The sequence below is a fragment of the Portunus trituberculatus genome, chromosome 50 (genome assembly GCF_017591435.1).
Source record: "Portunus trituberculatus isolate SZX2019 chromosome 50, ASM1759143v1, whole genome shotgun sequence".
NCBI classification, from domain to species: domain Eukaryota; kingdom Metazoa; phylum Arthropoda; class Malacostraca; order Decapoda; family Portunidae; genus Portunus; species Portunus trituberculatus.
This window is the reverse complement of record NC_059304.1, coordinates 3,423,409-3,443,408: the sequence shown is the minus strand read 5'-3', so window position 1 is coordinate 3,443,408 and position 20,000 is coordinate 3,423,409. Positions and strand designations below refer to the sequence as shown.

Genomic DNA, 20,000 nt, shown 5'->3' with positions numbered 1-20,000 from the left:
GCTCAACGCTGATAGACTGATGGAAGAGTGGGAAGTAGACGAGTAAACGGAGTCTCTTTTAAATACAATTTTCGTAGCTTTTGACCAGTTTCCTTCATGTTAACACACACAAAAAGAAAAAGAAAGATTGTTTTATGACCCTCTCCCAAAAAAGTAATGACTGAAAAATTAAGTGGAAAGTATTTTATTTATAAATTTTGCAGCCACTGGTCAGCCTTCGTTGTGTTACATATTGATTAAGAAAAGTGTTCTACGAAGTGAGTATATAGATGAATAAGTATTAAGGAGGTTAGACGGGCTTCTTAATACATATATATATAGCCGTACATAAACTTTATTCTTCGAAAAAATAATGCGCAAAATAATGCAATAATAACAGTTGTTAAATATCACGCAGTAATGAAGTGCTTCACAATTAATGATAACTATAATAGTAATAGTAATGATAATAATAGTAATAATAATGATAATAATAATGACAATAATAATGATAATAGTGATGTTAATGATAATAATGATAATGATATATAATGCAATAACCACACACCCAAGAAAAAAAAATAGGTAAGAAATAGAGATAAGAATTTGGTATGAGTATCAATACCGGTGTGACAAGCGTTTGTTTGTGTCTGACACGCAGCTCTGAGCAAGGCGGGCAGGATAGAAGGACAGCAGAGCATAGGAACACAGCACAGCACACTACAACATAACATCCTCACAGATCTCCATACGACTATCTTGTATTTTGACACGTGCAATTCTTTCGAGAGAGAGAGAGAGAGAGAGAGAGAGAGAGAGAGAGAGAGAGAGAGAGAGAGAGAGAGATGAAATTTTCGCTCAGTACAGCTGCTCTTACATAATGTCTGTTTTCTTTCCCTATTTGAGATTTGTGGGTTAGATCCGCTTTCTCTCTCTCTCTCTCTCTCTCTCTCTCTCTCTCTCTCTCTCTCTCTCTCTCTCTCTCCCTCTCTCTCTTAGTAGTAGCTCTGTATTCTATGTATTCCTTTGACCTTTCTTTACGCTGAGTTTGTGGGAATTTTGGGCAAAGTAGCTTAACTGTCCTCTTTGGTATTAGTATTCTCCTCCTCCTCCTCCTCCTCCTCCTCCTCCTCCTCCTCCTCCTCCTTCTTCTTCTTCTTCTCACGTTGTTTTTAATGGTCCTCTCCTCCTCCTCCTCCTCCTCCTCCTCCTCCTCTTCCTTCTTCTTCTTCTTCTTCTTCTTCTTCTTCTTCTTCTTCTTCTTCTTTCTTCTTCTTCTTCTTCTTCTTCTCCTCCTCCTCCTCCTCCTCCTCCTCCTCCTCCTCCTCCTCCTCCTCCTCCTCCTCCTCCTCCTCCTCCTCCTCCTCCTCCTCCTCCTCCTCCTCCTCCTCCTCCTCCTCCTCCTCCTAACAGGTTTTTTTTCCAGTAGTGTTTCTCTGTGATATAGTGCAGGGATTAAATTAAATAACAGGATTTTTTAAGTGAATTGAAAATATATTTACTTTCGAGGGCAGTAAAGTCTCTCTCTCTCTCTCTCTCTCTCTCTCTCTCTCTCTCTCTCTCTCTCTCTCTCTCTCTCTCTCTCTCTCTCTCTCTCTCTCTCTCTCTCTCTCTCTGATAGAAGGTTGTTTTCAAAGCCACACAAAAGACGAGCAAACATTGGCTCGAATCAGCATCCTCTCTCTCTCTTTTCTCTCTCTCTCTCTCTCTCTCTCTCTCTCTCTCTCTCTCTCTCTCTCTCTCTCATTATAGCCAACATTAGGCTTACGGACTTAGCGTTGAGCATAAAGTACTAAATAAATATTAGGAATACACAAACGTATAGTTTGAATTTATTTCTCCTCCTCCTCCTCCTTTTCATCTTCATATCTTCATTTTCATCCTCCTCTTGTTATTGTTTCACGGCTTCTTTTTTAGGCGGTCTTAGAATCGATCGCTTTGTTGGTTTCAGTTTCCTTTTCACGTCTAATGCTTTCCAGAGTTATTAGCACTACTATTCATAGTACACACACACACACACACACACACACACACACACACACACACACACACACACACACACACACACACACACACACACACACACACACACAGCGGAAAGTGGCGAAGCAAATGGGCAAGCCTCTTAATGTGTAGCCCGTGTTCACCTAGCAGTAAATAGGTACGGGATGTAACTCGAAGGGTTGTGGCCTCACTTTCCCGGTGTGTGGAGTGTGTTGTGGTCTCAGTCCTACCCGAAGATCGGTCTATGAGCTCTGAGCTCGCTCCGTAATGGGGAAGACTGGCAGGGTGACCAGCAGACGACCGAGATGAATTACACAGGCTGGATGACCAGCAGACGACCGTGGTGAATTACACAGTGTGGTCTCAGTTCTACCTGATGATCGGTCACTACGAGCTTTGAGCTCTTTCCGTAGGGGAAAGACTGGCTGGGTGACCAGCAGACGACCGTGGTAAAAAATAAAATAACACGAAGTGTAGTGGTTAGCACGCTCGACTCACAGTTGAGGGAGCCCGGGTTCGAGTCCCGGGAAGCGGGGAGGCAAATGGGCAAGCCTCTTAATGTGTAGCCCCTGTTCACCTAGCAGTAAATTGGTAACTCGAGGGGTTGTGGCCTCGCTTTCCCGGTGTGTGGAGTGTATTGTGGGCTCAGTCCTACCCGAAGATCGCTGTATGAGCTCTGAGCTCGCTCCGTAATGGGGAAGACTGGTTGTGTGACCAGCAGGCCACCTTGGTGAATCACACACACACACACACACACACACACACACACACACACACACACACACACACGCCCGGTAGTTCAGTGGTTAGAGCGCTGGCTTCACAAGCCAGAGGACCCTGGTTCGATTCCCCGGCCGGGTGGAGATATTTGGGTGTGTCTCCTTTGACGTGTAGCCCCTGTTCACCTAGCAGTGAGTAGGTACGGGATGTAAATCGAGGAGTTGTGACCTTGTTGTCCCGGTGTGTGGTGTGTGCCTGGTCTCAGGCCTATCCGAAGATCGGAAATAATGAGCTCTGAGCTCGTTCCGTAGGGTAACGTCTGGCTGTCTCGTCAGAGACTGCAGCAGATCAAACAGTGAAACACACACACGGGCGCGCGCGCGAGTGAGCTAGCGAGCACAATGTTCAATAAGGAAACTTCTTTTCCCACTTTTTTGTTTTCTTCTTTTCCTTCTCATGTTCCTTCTTAACTTTAGGGGAAATGGCTTTACGTACTGTGTGGTTGAAATTACATCCTTATCCCTGCAGTCTCTCTCTCTCTCTCTCTCTCTCTCTCTCTCTCTCTCTCTCTCTCTCTCTCTCTCTCTCTCTCTCTCTCTCTCTCTCTCTCTCTCTCTCTACACGATGCCTTTTGGTGCGGTCTCTGAAATTCTGATTTCCCCCTCCAACTTGTTGCTGCGCCTCGAGTGTTTGTGAACCCATTGGTACAGTCTCTCTCTCTCTCTCTCTCTCTCTCTCTCTCTCTCTCTCTCTCTCTCTCTCTCTCTCTCTCTCTCTCTCTCTCTCTCTCTCTCTCTCTCTCAACTGAGCTAGGGACATCAATAGCATTTCTCGTTTTTTCTATAAACACTGGGAGGGGTTGCTGTACCACTGCATGCCACCACCATCAGCATCAGCATTACGCTTTCTTACTATTGTCACTATTATATAATTTGCTGTTGTTTCGTTATCATTTATTTGCAATTACTAATTATGCAAACACTCTTTAATGCTATTTGTACTATATATGCTACGATTTGCCATGATACTGTATTATTTTCGTTGACATAGTGTGTTACCAGGACTGAGATCATAGATTCTTATCTTTTCTTACTACTCTTCTGCCGGAGAGTGTTAGTTCGACAGATTGTGCCATTCATGTAAATTTTATTTACTTTATATGAGTATCAGTGTATATTTTTGAGGCAATAAATCATTTGAACTTGAACTTGAACCACCACCACCACCACCACCAACAACAACAACAACAACAATTCCCTTTCATCACTATGCTTACAGTAATACAGTAACAGCACCAACATTACTCTAGCTGCTGTTAAAGACAGTGTAGAAGGTGGATTGATGATATTCTTTTTCTAAGGCTCTGAAGATATTATGAAAGGTCATGAGAAATCTTAGAAAAACCACTTAGAAGAAGAGACATAGATAAAGGAATATTGTTTTACATATAAAGGCATAGAAATCTGAAGTGACCTAGATACAGAAGTAGTTCTTGCAAGGAATATTCAGGAATTTAAAGTCAAGGTCAATGATATCAGGCATCAAGACAGGATAGAATGAGCATAAATTTTCATATAGACACATCTAGGTGGTTAGTGGTTACACACAAATGCTTACATTAGATGAATCTAGATAGACTATATAATATGCAAAACAGAAAAAGGAACACAAGCTTGACTTTACATTTGAATGAGGCAAATACTTTTATTGACACTCTTGTATAATGTTAAATTTGATAGTAGTTGACATTACCATCTCGCTGAATTGAGGAAAATCGAGGGTTTGCACTTTAAAACAGTGGTTCCCTAACTGATGGGTGTGCCCCCCCTAGGAGAGCATGAGGAGGTTACAAAGGGAGTGTAAAGTCATCTGCTCAAAAATAGTTATTAAATTAAAATGTTGAAATCATTTGAAGAATGATTTATATACATGTCATGTCATCATATTTGATGTTGAGGTTATGAAATTGTGCCTCAGTCTCATGAGTATTTCCAGTTATTATATGCCATGTTTTGGCTCTTGAAACTGCAAGTCAATTTTGCCAATTTGTTAATGTTGAAAAAAATTTTCACTCCCTTTGAACCAAATGTTTAGTTACATAGAAAATGCCTCATGAATGTATTACTTTTTTCATTCACTTTCATTATTAAAATTTGATACAGATAGAAATATGTTTTCCTCAACAATGCTAGGATATAGATACAAGAAAAATATAATTTCATATAAACAAAAACAAAGAGGAAGAGGGGTCATGTGGGTCTACTGGAAGCAAAAAGGGAGCATCAGATAAGGTAGTTTGGGAACCACTGCTTTAGGAGTAAACAACCCTGGGAACCACTGCTTTAGAAGGAGTAAACAACCCTCACTCATCATTTGCCTAAGTTTTCTCATTCTTCTTTGTCCACATGTAATAGGAATGTTGTTTGGAAATGTACTGTATAATGATCATGTCCTGTATATGGAGATCGTTGATGTGCAAGATGATAATGGAAGCATTTCCCTTCCAGGGTGACAGGTGGAGAGCTGTTTGAAGATATTGTAGCGAGAGAATTCTACAGTGAGGCTGACGCATCTCATTGTATTCAACAGATTTTAGAAAGTGTCAACCACTGTCACCACAATAATATTGTACACAGGGATCTCAAGGTCAGTATCATCACAAAATCAGGATATACGGACATTCTATCATCTATATTACTCATATCAACAGTATCCTGAATAGTTGTTATTTACTCCTCTTTTCAGGTTACCATTCAGAATTTGGTATCAATTCAGTTTCATAGAATTGTCTTGCTTTTCATGCATAAAATCATATCATAGTTTTCTCTTTATCATAGATGAATAATGATAGTGATAATAGCTATAATAGCAGTGATAATAGAATTTACTAACATTGATGAGTGAATCAGATTCACAGTGCAAAAGTCTTAATAAATTAGAGTGAAAGATATTAACTTAGATATTGCTTTGTTGGCGAATGATGCAGCTTGGACTTGTGCTGTTTAATACTGTTACTGGACCTCAGACTTTCTTATAATTTTTTGAGAGAGACTTAGCAAACTAATGGATATTTGACTGTTACAAGATAATTTTCCATTCCCTGAGGTAAGATCCTGCAGCCTTGTGTCAGGTACAGGAGTGGTGTGTTAATCATTGTCAAGGTGCACTTTGGATTTGTACAGAAGAATTTTAGCTCTCAGGTGTTTTCTTACTTGGTTTATGTATTGGAATCAATTTAGTGAATTTGATGAAGTTAATTCCATTTATGTAGATATATTCTTTCAATTCAATAAGATTTGTAGCAATTCCATCTCTAGGGTTATCATATTCTTAAACAAATAAACAAAACAAACAAACAAACAAGAAAGAACATTTCCTTTTTTGTGGCACAATTATAATTCTCTGTGAAACTTTTAGAATGTGAACAACATAAAATTTCAATCTTTTCTTCATATTCAAATTTATGCCTTTGTGTGTGTGTAACCATAGTTGTTTGTACAATGCATAGTCTGTAGTGTTGGTGCTGACAGACCATTCTTTCCATCTACAGCCAGAGAATCTTCTGTTGGCCAGTAAAGCTAAAGGTGCTGCTGTCAAACTAGCAGACTTTGGGTTGGCCATTGAAGTACAGGGTGATCAGCAGGCATGGTTTGGTAAGTGCTAGGTTCAGGCTGACAGACAGGCAGCCCTTACTTATGGTGGTAGTGATCCTATGTATTAGTGGCATGTAGGAACAGTGCTCACTGTGATGGTAGGGTGGTGGGATATTTTTCTTTGTTTCTTAGTATAGCATATTACTTGTTTTCTTTAAGTCAAGTTGTATAGGTGGTGATTGTCAGTTAATTTGTATTTTACATGGCTGGCAAGGACTTGGAGAAAAGGGTTTCAAGTTTTCTTTGCTAGGTTTATGGAGAATATAATTGCTTGTACTATTTCAGTTTTATTGCAGAAGTTTGTTTTTCATGTTGGATGAGTCATATAAGAACCTATATAGGATTTGTGAGATGTAGAATTTAGGTTTATTTTTTTTCTTTCATTTTCACTGAATTGTTGTATTAACTTGTAAAAGAAAACACCCAGTGGCTACCAGAAATTAACAAACTTTTGAAAGAAATTAGCAAAAATTTTAAATTTATAGAAATTTGGGCTTGTGCAGATGAGGTTCATCACATCATTAGTCAACATTATGGTATTTTGAGGAAATGCAGTTCCTCGCATTACTTTTTTTTTTTTTCTTTCTTTTTTTGGTGATTGGAGCCTTCATCTCTAGGAAATCTTCAAAACCTGCACTATTGATTTGCATTTAATTTCTATCATCTTCCAGCTCTCCTTAGGCAAATTATCATTGCTGTACTCATCTTTTCTTGTACAACTCCTTAATCCATCTCCATCTTTCTTTTCTTTTATGTAGCATCCATTGCAAATCTCATGGAAGGAACATCAGTATCCATTATGATGTCTCTGAAATCCTTTGCTTGGTTGATGATAAAATACATGTAGCCATGTAGGATGGGACAGATATTGCACAATAAGACTGAGTCAGTATTTAGTGTCATTGATATTGGTCATGTAGGGCTGGCTTTACTTTACCTCAGCAATGCCCATCTTGGAAGCAACTTTATAGACCTATAAAGCTCACTGAGAATCCCTTCCCATTTGTTTCAGTAATGCTCACCTTCACAGGACACTTCTGCTGGGGAAGGGTGATTGTCAGGCATTATTTGGCATCAGTGTCTTATTGGTGTGAGTCTCGGCTAATTTCACTGACTGAAATTGACAAGTAGTTAACTTTTCTTTCACTGGTAAGTTAGTAAGATCTATAAGTTTTGGAATTACTTATCAGTTTTTTTCTTACAGGGTTTGCAGGAACGCCCGGGTATCTTTCACCAGAAGTTCTCAAGAAAGAGCCATATGGGAAGCCTGTGGATATTTGGGCTTGTGGTGAGTTAAAACTTAGGTTACCTTTGTGTTGTTCCTCACATTGGCTCCATTCTATTTTCCTTTTGTTCTCTGCCTTGCTGGTGTTTGTTTTGGAGAAGTTATGTATTTTGTGTTTGTCAATTATGTCAGGTTCTTGTATTTATGCTCTGAGATGTTTACTACTATTTCAAAACTTCAAGTGATTATCCTGGAATTATGCTGTGTCCTGCATTGGCACTATCCTTTTTTTCTTTCTGTGCTTTGCTGTACTAGGTTCTGTTATTGAGTGGTTGTATTGTATCTTTTAATTTATATCAGGATCTTTGTATCTATACATGGAGATGTGTATTTCAACTTAGAATGATAATCTGGGAAGAATGTGTTTTAACATTATAGCAGTTAAAGCTAGTTTTCCTTCACTCATATGATTTCCCTTGGAAGATTTTACATTACTCTTAGAACATCAGGGTAATTATTGGATAGACTTGATAAAAGAAGAAGAGGACAGTGAGAGGTCGGGATATTGAAAAGTGAGCCAGTAAATGAAAGTGGTTAATTATTGCATTTTCTCTCTCTCTCTCTCTCTCTCTCTCTCTCTCTCTCTCTCTCTCTCTCTCTCTCTCTCTCTCTCTCTCTCTCTCTCTCTCTCTCTCTCTCTCTCTCTCTCTCTCTCTCTCTCTCTCTCATTTTGTGTTTTGCAGGAGTCATTCTTTACATCCTCCTTGTGGGTTACCCTCCATTCTGGGATGAAGACCAACACAGACTATATGCCCAGATTAAAGCTGGGGCCTATGATGTAAGTTGCATTCAGGAAGGATTTCTTTTGGTTGATAGTATGAGTTAAAAAAATATTCTTTATGAGATATCATCAAAGAAAGAATGCACAATTTATTTTTGGTGTAAATATGAATTGAATTTATATGTACAGTACTTGATAGTTTGTAGCTGTTACTATTCAAACTCTTATCTTATAATCATCAGGTTGCTTATCTTGGCTAAACTCCTTGGTGTAATTATGAACTGAATTCTTGCACATTTCCTGTGTTCTAGTTTATATTACTAATTTTCATATTACAGGATCATTATGTTGTTTATTTCAGTTATCTTTAAAGGGTTTATCAGTCTTATCAATCTGGTGTATATCAAGATGCTGCACCAATGGATAGATAATAGATTTAGATAAAATCATGTGTAACTTTTATTTTCACTTAATGATAGATTTGTCTTTCATTTTACTCTTGTAGTTTGCTTTTAGGTGATATTTATGACAACTACAAGTTACTGGGTAGATTTTTAAAGCAACCATTATATGCATCTGAATTGTAAACTATCTTTTCTTTTTCTCTGTGCAGTATCCCTCTCCAGAATGGGACACAGTAACCCCAGAAGCAAAAAACCTCATCAATTCCATGTTGACAGTCAATCCTGCCAAGCGTATCACAGCTGCTGAGGCACTCAAACACCCATGGATTTGTGTATGTGAACCACCTCACCAACAACCCCCTTCTAGACACTTTTATTGGAAATCACTTTACTTCCTCATATTTTTATAGGGCTTGAAAGACCTCAGCATTTTTAGAGGAATCATGTCTGCCTGTATACTCATAATCTTTGGTTTGGAAATATAAACTTGCTGATTATATTACATTCACTCAGATTAAAATCTGTAAGATTTGTGGTCTATTATATAGAAGCGATAAGAGGAAGCACAAGATGAAGCAGAAGTACTTTATTTACTAACATTTGAGTGATGAGCTTCCTCAGTTTCTCAAGAAGACAATAGCTGAAATATTGAGAAATAGGGTCCATATCTCTCTCTCTCTCTCTCTCTCTCTCTCTCTCTCTCTCTCTCTCTCTCTCTCTCTCTCTCTCTCTCTCTCTCTCTCTCATCATACTTCACTTGCTTCTCTTACTTATATAACTGTCCCATGATAATTGTTACTAGCTTAGATATCAAGGTTTGGGAATCTTCAAGATGTTTCTACCAGTTGTTATCTCTATGTGCCCTTGTTGATGCTATCTCCTCTCCCACAGCAACGTGAGCGTGTGGCTAGTGTGGTGCATAGGCAAGAGACTGTTGACTGCTTGAGAAAGTTCAACGCCAGAAGAAAACTTAAGGTAAGTCCTCCTCCTCCTAAACAGACTTCTTTTTATATTTATTCTGATGTTAAAGAACTCATAATTGATTTTTTAGAAAATTTTCTACATTTGAGGCTGTTCCATAGAAAAGAGTCATGTAAATTATGATGTTCTTTCGGTTGTATTATAAATTGAGAATAATTTAAGCAAAACAAAAAAACATTGTTTTCCAAGGAGAATTATCAATTGAATAAGAGAAGCGTAACAACACCAGTACTGTAGATAATGTTAGAGAGATGGAAATAATTTGCCATTGGGTTTCAAAATGGCAACTATGAAAAATGTAGCAAGATTTATACCCAACATTTATCAAGATCCAAAAACATGAAATATTGTTAACATCTTTAGCATTGCAGTTGATTTGCCTTCATAATTGCATATTCAAACTGGAATATTGAAAGGAATATACATCACTTCTTTTGATTATGATGAGGTGGTTAGAATACACACCTGGCACATGATCTAATTTTGTACACATATTCTAAATTTTTGAACCACATTTGCTTTTATTTCCATCTCATGTTGCCAAAACCTCTACTAAGAGTCATTGATTCATGCAATAGACAGCCACAGAAGTGTATCTAAATGACATGAGAATGACTTGACTTAGGGTTACAGGCCACAGGCACACTTGCCAGCTGCAGCATCCCTCTCACACCAGCTTGCCAAATGCTGGTCTCCTGGTTGGATCGCTCTCTGTTACTCTTTCCTTTCTACTATTCTCTCTGTTCAGAGTTTTCTTTACCCTTTTCCTTTGCTTCCTTTGGCCTTGTCCCTGTGGTTCATGATGTGGTGTGGCCTCCTTACAGGGCGCCATCCTGACGACAATGCTTGCGACTGCGTGCAACTTTTCTAGTAAGTCTGTGGGAATGCTTGTATATGATTTTTCTCAAAGTTTGTACCTTTTATTAACATCACTCCAGTTTTCTCTTCTTAACTTGGTTCCTCGACATTTTATCATTCCCATCTTCACGATCTCTCCACACTGGGTTTTCAGGCTGCTGCTGGATCTGCGCTTTTATAGCCTCGTTTCACTTGTCTGGGTCGGAAGCAAAAGGAAAGAGCTGAATATTAAGCCTGCATATCATATTGTGCAATTCTCCTAGGTTTGCATTGGATGTGATATACAGGGTTAATATTCTGGCTTATCGAATGTCCAATTTTCGTTTACCACGGTTTGTCTTTTACTTTTACTACTTGAATTTTACTACTACTACTACTACTACTACTACTACTACTACTACTACTACTACTACTACTACTACTACTATTCTAACATGAGTGATGCTTCATTTTGTTCTACTGACTTCTGCGGCGATCTTGGGTATACCTGGTGTCAGCCAACACCTCCTCACCCTGAATCCTCTCCTCTTCCCAACCCAGCCTTACTTGCTCTTTGGAGACATAATCCAATTTTCTTCATCTTTTTCCAATTTCTTTTGCTCTTTTGTGATGCAACCTTTAGTCAGTTTTTGTTTAACCTTTCCATTAATAATTCCTTTTTTGTATTTATTCCATGCTGATGCAGCTTTTTTTTTATTTTGTAACTCCCATGCTTGGCAGTTTTTTCTTCTTAAATAATGTTTTTCTCCTTTTTCATCTTCTCCTCCTCCTCCTCCTCCTCCTCTTCCTCTTCCTCTTCCTCTTCCTCTTCCTCTTCCTCCTCCTCCTCCTCCTCCTCCTCCTCCTCCTCCCTGTCCTTCTTCTCCTGTCCAAGCCCTTACCGTTGGTTGCCATGTGTTGCAGGGTGCGATCCTGACGACAATGCTGGCAACCCGCAACTTCTCCAGTAAGTACGAAGCACCGGGTAAGTGGGCAACCCCTCTAGGCAGCAGTGACACCCTCCCACCCTCAACCCCATCCCTGATTAAAATGCCCCCAACTTCCTTCCTCCAGTCATGGGTATTTTTGCATTACAGTATTCATGGACAAGATATATAACTGTGCTTTTCTAATTGGCATAGTGATTGCTTTAAACATTAAAAAGTGACAATGATTTTTTTTCTCATTAAGTGCAAGTGCTTATTATTAATTATTGCTGTATAGTAGAATAAGGTTTATGCCATTTACACCCAGACTGGTTGAATGGGGGTTTGGGGGCCCTGGTCTAAGCACTACTTGTGTCAGAGTTTTGCACTCTTGTGGGTCATGAGCTTTGTAATATTACTATGAACTATTGGTGTATTTGCTCCACTGGCTTCTGGTCATTTTACTCATGGCCTCATAAACTAGAATGCCATAATTCAAATACTTTAGTAATGACAAATTGAAATTTGAGTGTTGAAAGTTCAGAAAGAGGAGACATGGCAGAAACTAGCAGTATTGCTAAGAGGCAATATCTCAGGAATATTACATGTGGATACAAAGCAAGAAGGTTCCAGAAGCAATATATTTCATGAAACAAGTATAAACAATTGCAATTAAATAAGAATGATTAGATATAGACAAAGGTAGATGTTCCAGCTATTTCAGGAACACAAAGAATAAACATCTTTGCAATATTTAACTGTAAAGGAATTAGCTTTCCAGCTGGAAGGCAAGTAATGACTTTTGTTGGGGCTTACACTAGCTCAGTGAATGCTCACTCACTGCCCTTGCTGCTGTGTCTTGAGCCTGGAAGTTAAATAGACTTGGATAAAACAAGTTTAAAATTCCACCTGCCAGCTTTGTACATAAACTTCCCTCACCAATAGGGAAGTGAAATGCCACATACACTGACAAAACTCAAATATAAATTATAGGTGTTTTCAAAATATAACACAGAAATTTCCATATGAATTTTAGAAATTTTATTACAGAACATTATGTTGTCAGCTGTATTTTGTCTAATAAGTAATTCCTTATTTTTATTGATTTTATACTACAGTATTCATATGTAAAATTCACATTTAAAAATGAAATGATTTTTTATAAATTGGTTCATATTTTGAGTAATATTTACTCCTGATTTAAAAAGTTATTAAATCAAACCAGTAGCCACATTACCTTATTTTCTCCATTACTAAATGTGTAGCAATAGTCTTTCATTTATTTGATGTTGTTGTGTAGATAAGAGTGTGTAGTTTAAAATAATCTCATTGGGTTGTATTTTCAAGTTTGTGTTTCCAACACAGTTCATACATCTAGTAATTTGCATATACAGTATCAGTGTTTAAATGTTTAAACGATATGATAAATATCAATATAACTTCCCCCTCTGTAAATTCTAAATATCACTTCATTGCATAATGTTAATTTGGGTATATATATATATATATATATATATATATATATATATATATATATATATATATATATATATATATATATATATATATATAATTTATGTGATATTTTTCAAAATGTTTTTCTTTTGTGTACTATTTTCTGGTGCAAGATGATGGTGTAGTAGCAACATGGCACACACTGAGACATTTCTGTGCATACTCCATCTCTCTCTCTCTCTCTCTCTCTCTCTCTCTCTCTCTCTCTCTCTCTCTCTCTCTCTCTCTCTCTCTCTCTCTCTCTCTCTCTCTCTCTCCTCTCTTTCCATATCCCTCACAAATCTCTCTCTCTCTCTCTCTCTCTCTCTCTCTCTCTCTCTCTCTCTCTCTCTCTCTCTCTCTCTCTCTCTCTCTCACAGCACCAACCATTGTGATCCATGTTGCCATTGTTAACAGTATGTTCTCCTCTCATGCCTTACCAAATACAACATTATCTTGGAAGTGCAACCCTTATTACTCAGTATTTTTCTATGACTGATAAGGAATTACAGGGACAATTTCGTACCGATAATAGACATTGTAATGGTTTTAAGCTCCCAATTTGGCACACTCGTACATAGACACATTTCATTATTATAATTTCACTGCAAGAGATTCAAATACCTCGATAAGATCCAATAGCAAAGGCTCTACGTTCATATTCTTATTGCAATTATATTCCTGACACTGATGTGTTGTGAGCTCATGTGAGTGACAAAGATCCCCCTTACATTAACAAAGACCCTAGTTTCTGTGGAAGAGTGCTGAGCCAGTCTGGAGGCCTGATTGAGTGCCCCTGACCCAAGGGTATCACTGCAGCCGGGAAGGAGTACCCACGGTGCCCACAGCCTTGTGTTGTATGAGTGTGTGTGTCAGTGGCATCAGCAGCTTAGCCTGGACCTTCTGACAGAATGGATGAGTCTCAAAGGAAGTGTATCTTTTCCTAAAAATATCAGTGTAGGGCATGTGTTTATAACTTCTTGGTTGGAAATATTTGAATCTTTTTATGACAGAAAATAGTGTGAAACAAATTCAAGATTACACAGTACTTCTCTTGAAAAACCCATGCTTGGATTACATCTAGTACATTCTTTCCATTATTTAACCATTACTGAATATTAATATATTGGAATCATAATGTTATCTGTATTTATTACCAGATTTGTTTAACTTCTTTAAGCTTGATACGATATAAGGATACCAGACGAATTTATTGTTAAAAATTTTAATCATTAGGAAAATCAAAGTTTTCTTAAAATTCTAAAAAAAAGATATATAACATTATAGCACTTTCTCTTAAGATAAAAAAAATGAAAAATAGATAAAATTGTAGCACTTTTTTCCTTTACAATATATGGACATTATAATACTTAATACACACAACAGTAAGAATTCCATTGCATATTCCAGTTATAAATCTTTAGTGATGAATTTACTTCCTCACTGAGGAACTGGAAATAAGAAAGATGGAGTGATGGTGATAGGACATTTTCCTTAGCCTCAATTGTCTTGCCATGTAGAGTAATATGGATCCAGGATAATGTCCTTTCCCCACCCAGAAATGCCAGGTGTCCAGACTGGCTGAATATTTACTACAGGGTTTCACATGAAAATGCTGCACTAGGGGATGAACACTTCATAATTGAAAAGAAAAAAAATCACAACAATATACAACACAACAGTATAGGGAAGGATGACACTCATGGAATTAGTAACTGGCTAACACTCACTATTTTCTTCAGAATTGATTTTAGATGTATATTAAAGAGTGACCTTGTTGAAGGGATAGGTCCAGGTCAGCTCTTGGCTAATGTCACTGATGTAATATTAGATCTCAAGAGACAATGAATCACATTGCTTGCAAGTAATTGACCAATACTACAAGGCAGCTGGATGCTTACTGCATTAGATGGCCTTGTGCGTGTGTGTGTTCTGATCAGCAGCCACATGTGATCATTGTCTTTACAAGGAACATGCAGTGTTATCCTCTAAGTCAGACAGATTGTAGTGACATTATAAACAAAATAACCTTAAAAAATATTATTGTTTCAATAGTACGAGTGGTGATAGAATGTGCATATTTAAAGCCATCATGTGCTTGAGGTTATCTTTACATGAACTCATTCAATTGTTTATAGTGAGGGTAATTTTGTGGTACATATCTGAATGGCAAAAGAGGATTGCATTGCACAGTCTCAATGATCTAGTCTGTTCTGAAGTGTTAAGTATTTTTGTGTGTGTTGCATTCTAATGGTGGTGTGATAAAGGCTGCTTCATGGTGTCCCAGCATAGTTAAGATACAGTCCTGAAAGGAATTTAAGCTTTGCAACATTGTTCCATAAATGGTAAGTTACACTTACAGTACTGTACAGTAGATACTTTAAATATACACCTAGCCTTTAGAGGGATATCTATAATGTGAAACAGGTAGTGTAGCTCCTCTGCTTGAATGACTGCAAAATTTACTTTACTGTATTTTATAAAGCTTTTACATTATTGGAATTAGTTGTTTTATAAAACATTATATTTAAAACCATAATTTCTTTTGCCACATTTTTATTGCATTTCACTGAAAGATTAACTCTTTTTACCTCAAGTTGCAATTGATTACACCATTATGTGAACACACACAAACATGAGTAATTCTTCTCTCTCTCTCTCTCTCTCTCTCTCTCTCTCTCTCTCTCTCTCTCTCTCTCTCTCTCTCTCTCTCAATGACTTAAAACAAAATTTCAATTTCAACTAAAGAAGCACAGACATGTGCGTCTAGCTTTCCAAATTATTATAGTATCTTTCTCTTGATTTTGGCCTTCAGTATTTTCATGGAATTTTCAAAACATGAAAATTAAAAAAAGTTGTTCTAATTTTTATCACAAAACAAGCATAGTGTTCCTTAAGTAAAAGGTTTATTTCATAATGTTATCATAAGATACTGTACATTAAAAAGAACAAGACTAGTGCAATGTCATGCACTGTAACAATTTTGTCATGTGCCTGCTTTGATGAAGCAGGAATTAAGATTTAATGAGTATTTTTGTTCTTAGCATTATAGCACATGATAGAATTAAACCATACTCATAGCATTGATGAAGAAAATACTTTCATGAGGATGATCTGTATTTTTATGAGGGTGACACATAGCTTGTAGCAAAGGTCATGCTTCCTCAGTGAGTGTAGGCTGCCTACAGCATTCAGCCACATATAACCATGCCACCATTATGCAACAGACCACAACAACAACATTCTAAGAACTAGACTGTGGAATATTGATAGATTTTTTAGAAACTTAGATTTATTTATGTAGAGTAAGGGAACCTCAAAGAAAAACCATTGGTGCTGTACTTGATGTTTTGTGTTACACTCAGACTAGAGTGTTGGTGTTTTCTTGTGTCTGTTACCACTGTCAAGGTGAGGATTCACTCAATAACTTATTACAACTTCCCTTTATTTATAGTTTAGTTTTCTCTTTTAGGTCATGAATGAATGCTCTGTTTTACTGTTATAATCATGAATCTCATTATTTTCTTACTGCAATATTTTCTTTGTATCCCAATCTTTCTCTTGCCACTTTTACATGGTAAAATTGCTAATAATACCAATGAATTAGTTAATGATAGAGTATATGATGTATCATAGGTGTAAGGTGTACTCCCTGGCTTGAAAGTGAGAACCCACTTCATGTTAACCAATTTATTATCTATGAATTTTGAAGCTTTTATGAATGAATTTGTGTGTGTGTGTGTGTGTGTGTGTGTGTGTGTGTGTGTGTGTGTGTATATATATATATATATATATATATATATATATATATATATATATATATATATATATATATATATATATATATATATAATTTTATTTATTCATTCATTTGTTTATTGAAGCTGGGTTCTCATTTTAAATTCCATAATTTGCTCATGACAGGATATACATCACTGTTTTGCTCTGAACATAGCAAATCATTACAAGTACAAACTCTCTCTCTCTCTCTCTCTCTCTCTCTCTCTCTCTCTCTCTCTCTCTCTCTCTCTCTCTCTCTCCATTGATACCAAAACAGAGAGTCAAGGAGAATCGTACCTCTCTGCTACATCCTTCCATTAGCTCTGTCCTGGCTTCTGGCTCACTTGGAGCCAAGCCACAGTAAAGTTAGTGAAGTGCATGGCTGTAACTAGATTTGCTTGTTAGTTCTGGGCTCCACCTATCTTGTGGTTCATGCTGATACTTTAGAGAATCACGAAGAGTGAAGCCATGAGCTGTACATGTATATCTTGTTACATTCCCATCACCCACGGCTTTGTGGGGAAACCCATATGGCTGCACGGAACAGTCACCTTTAGCTGTATGAGGCGGTCACTGCATGAGAGGTACAACCAGTCTCTTGCCACAGAATAACAGAATAAGAAATGTGATTTACTGATACAGCTTTATGATGTCATTTTCACACATCTACTTAAGTAGTGCCAAGCCTTGACTTTCTAAGAGGCTAGCACTTTCTCCTTTTAATTCTGCACTTGAATACACACCTCTGTTGCAAAGTATAATGTTGAGGATCCTATGTGGCTTGAGAAGTGGAGTGTGCTGTAGAGTAGTCAGGCAGTTGCATTGACTAGTGGAATTGGCCTCAGAATGATGCTAAGAGTAATCATTCAAAGTAAATAACCAGTCATGCTTGAATTCTTAAATGCTGTACAAGTAAGCTGTGTAGGGCACCTCTCAAGTCCACAAAGTTGTAGTAGTTTAATTGTTGACCTCAGTAGTGATGATGCAACTTAAGAGTTGAAGTTTTCCCCACCTCTTCCCTTCACTTCTTGAGCACCTGGTAATTATTCTATTTTCAACTAATTATTAATGCATTAATAGGAATAATTAACATGTTTTCTCAATTACATTCTAATTATTTGTAAGAGAAATAAAATTTATCATGATCTATGTATGTAAAAATTTGATGCTTAAATGCAGTAAAGGTATGTCAGTCATTAATTAATTCAATTGAACTGTGATTCTGTTCAGAAAAAAATAACCTATTCAATTAATTTTTTACTATGATAATGATATAATACATAATATTTTTTTTCTATATTCTGATCATATTGATGGCTTAGAATTTAAAGACAATTATGTGTCCTCTTTTTGATGTTCTTTTCCACAATGTATCAAGTTTTGTGTCATTATCTCCATCGGTCTTTACCACTCAGCAGGCAGACCTTTCATGTAACATTTCCGCTGAGTCCCTCCTAACAGTATACAGTCTTGTTTCTTCAGTACTGTCATCCACACCTATGTAAGCCAAAGTGCCCTAATTATAGATAAGACAACACCTGACTTTGTACTGACTGCAGTGTTCATAAAAGTTAAGGTAGCTCTAATTAGCATTTTTTACAGGTGAGAAACTTATGTGAAAATTGGGATCTGATTGTGGTGAAGAAATTGCATAATTATGGCACTTGACTTTGTGAAATCTCTGAATTTGTATAGTTTGTCAAAAAAAAAAAGTAAAGGTCTGCTTTCTAAGTTTTAAAAAATCCACCCTCCCTCATTTTACATGCCCATAACACCTAATATATAGGGCATAAGTTGCACACCCGTGATGGCATATGTTCCTAATACCACTCTGTCTTCTTCTCCCATCTTGTGGTAAATCCCATGGCACTATGATGTCCTCTCTCCTAGAAAGTGGTAAGCCCGTTCCGGCGCTGCAATGCTTCTGTGTGGTATTGTTTTACTTTGATAGAACTTTTGTTTTCATCAATATATATATATATATATATATATATATATATATATATATATATATATATATATATATATATATATATATATATATATATATATATATATATATATATATATGTATGTATATAAATTTATCATACATTATTTGCAGTCTTGTGCTTGTTGTTTGCATTCTTGTTTATTTCTTTATTGGTTTGTCAAAGACCATTGATTTAAATAACAATAATTTTGACTAGGAGAGTGAAGGTGATACTCGTCCTGCATGGTATGCTATTGCTTCATTGGGTATAAAGTGCGCATCATCTTCATACAGTTTTAAAACTATGCTTTTCATCACATACAGATTAAAACATATATTGGCAATGAAATTTTCTGCATTAAAGAAATTTTGACAAATAAAATAGGAACACATAATTAAACAAATTTGATTGTTATCTCTTATTACACAGCTCCTTTAAATAATACTACCTTATGAGAATTGTTGGTTTGATAAACCATTATGTTACTATTATAAAAGGAAAATTATTTTGTGTGACACTAATGAAAGCATATAAGCTTCTTAGCCAGTCAATATAAGAAAGTATAAGTTAGTTTGGATGTCTTTTTTATAGTATGTATAAATGCATAAAACAAAGGACTGAGCACACAATATAAAATGGCCTTCACTTTTAGCTTTTCCAAGCATCAGTTATATATTAGGAGATCCTACCCTGCACAGATTAGATATTGATTTTGTAAAGTGACAGTTGATACACATTAGATGTAAGAATGTAATGTTGTTGGGTTTTTTGTCAGGGGTTAGAGAATTTTAGTTAGAATTCATTCTATTTAAAAGAAGATTAAAGAAAATTAATTGACATTCCATGTAATGACAGAGTGACACAAATAGAATATACTGTGTATGATACATGTTTCTTGGGTGGTTATAAAAAACATAAAAGTTAGGTGAACGTAATAGATGGCTAAGGAACATCATGAACATTTTATTTGCTTCATTTATTTTGCATCTAAAATTTTCTGTTTAGAAGTGATTCATTTAATCTTTATAGCAGGTCCTTGAATTGCACAGTCCTTATCAGTATTGTTATTTTTGCATCATCTAGTCCTATTTGCATTCAGTGAAGTAATATTTTGAAATACTGATCTGTTCCATACAACAAGAAAATTCATACCGATATACATATCAGACCATTTATTCTGCAAGCTTAGTCACAAAGTTTTCTAAAGATTCATTTAATATCCATGCCCAAAGCTATATATGCA

General features: G+C 36.6%; 1 protein-coding gene across 35 annotated transcripts in view; it reads left to right on the top strand.

Moving 5' to 3' along the window:
• LOC123499829 (calcium/calmodulin-dependent protein kinase type II delta chain-like) overlaps positions 1-20,000 on the top strand; it is a 253,152-nt gene that overhangs the window by 164,030 nt on the left and 69,122 nt on the right. For 7 of the 35 annotated variants that reach the window (XM_045248352.1, XM_045248343.1, XM_045248333.1 and 4 more), the window contains 8 exons: positions 5,211-5,349; positions 6,254-6,356; positions 7,561-7,644; positions 8,325-8,419; positions 8,976-9,098; positions 9,658-9,741; positions 11,509-11,551; positions 18,675-18,680. In XM_045248352.1, the coding sequence (XP_045104287.1) occupies positions 5,211-5,349; positions 6,254-6,356; positions 7,561-7,644; positions 8,325-8,419; positions 8,976-9,098; positions 9,658-9,741; positions 11,509-11,551; positions 18,675-18,680 (677 nt within the window). Of the gene's footprint in view, positions 1-5,210; positions 5,350-6,253; positions 6,357-7,560; positions 7,645-8,324; positions 8,420-8,975; positions 9,099-9,657; positions 9,742-10,571; positions 10,618-11,508; positions 11,570-18,674; positions 18,681-20,000 lie in introns of all 35 variants that reach the window. The other 28 variants (XM_045248330.1, XM_045248349.1, XM_045248340.1 and 25 more) reach the window with 6 other exon arrangements.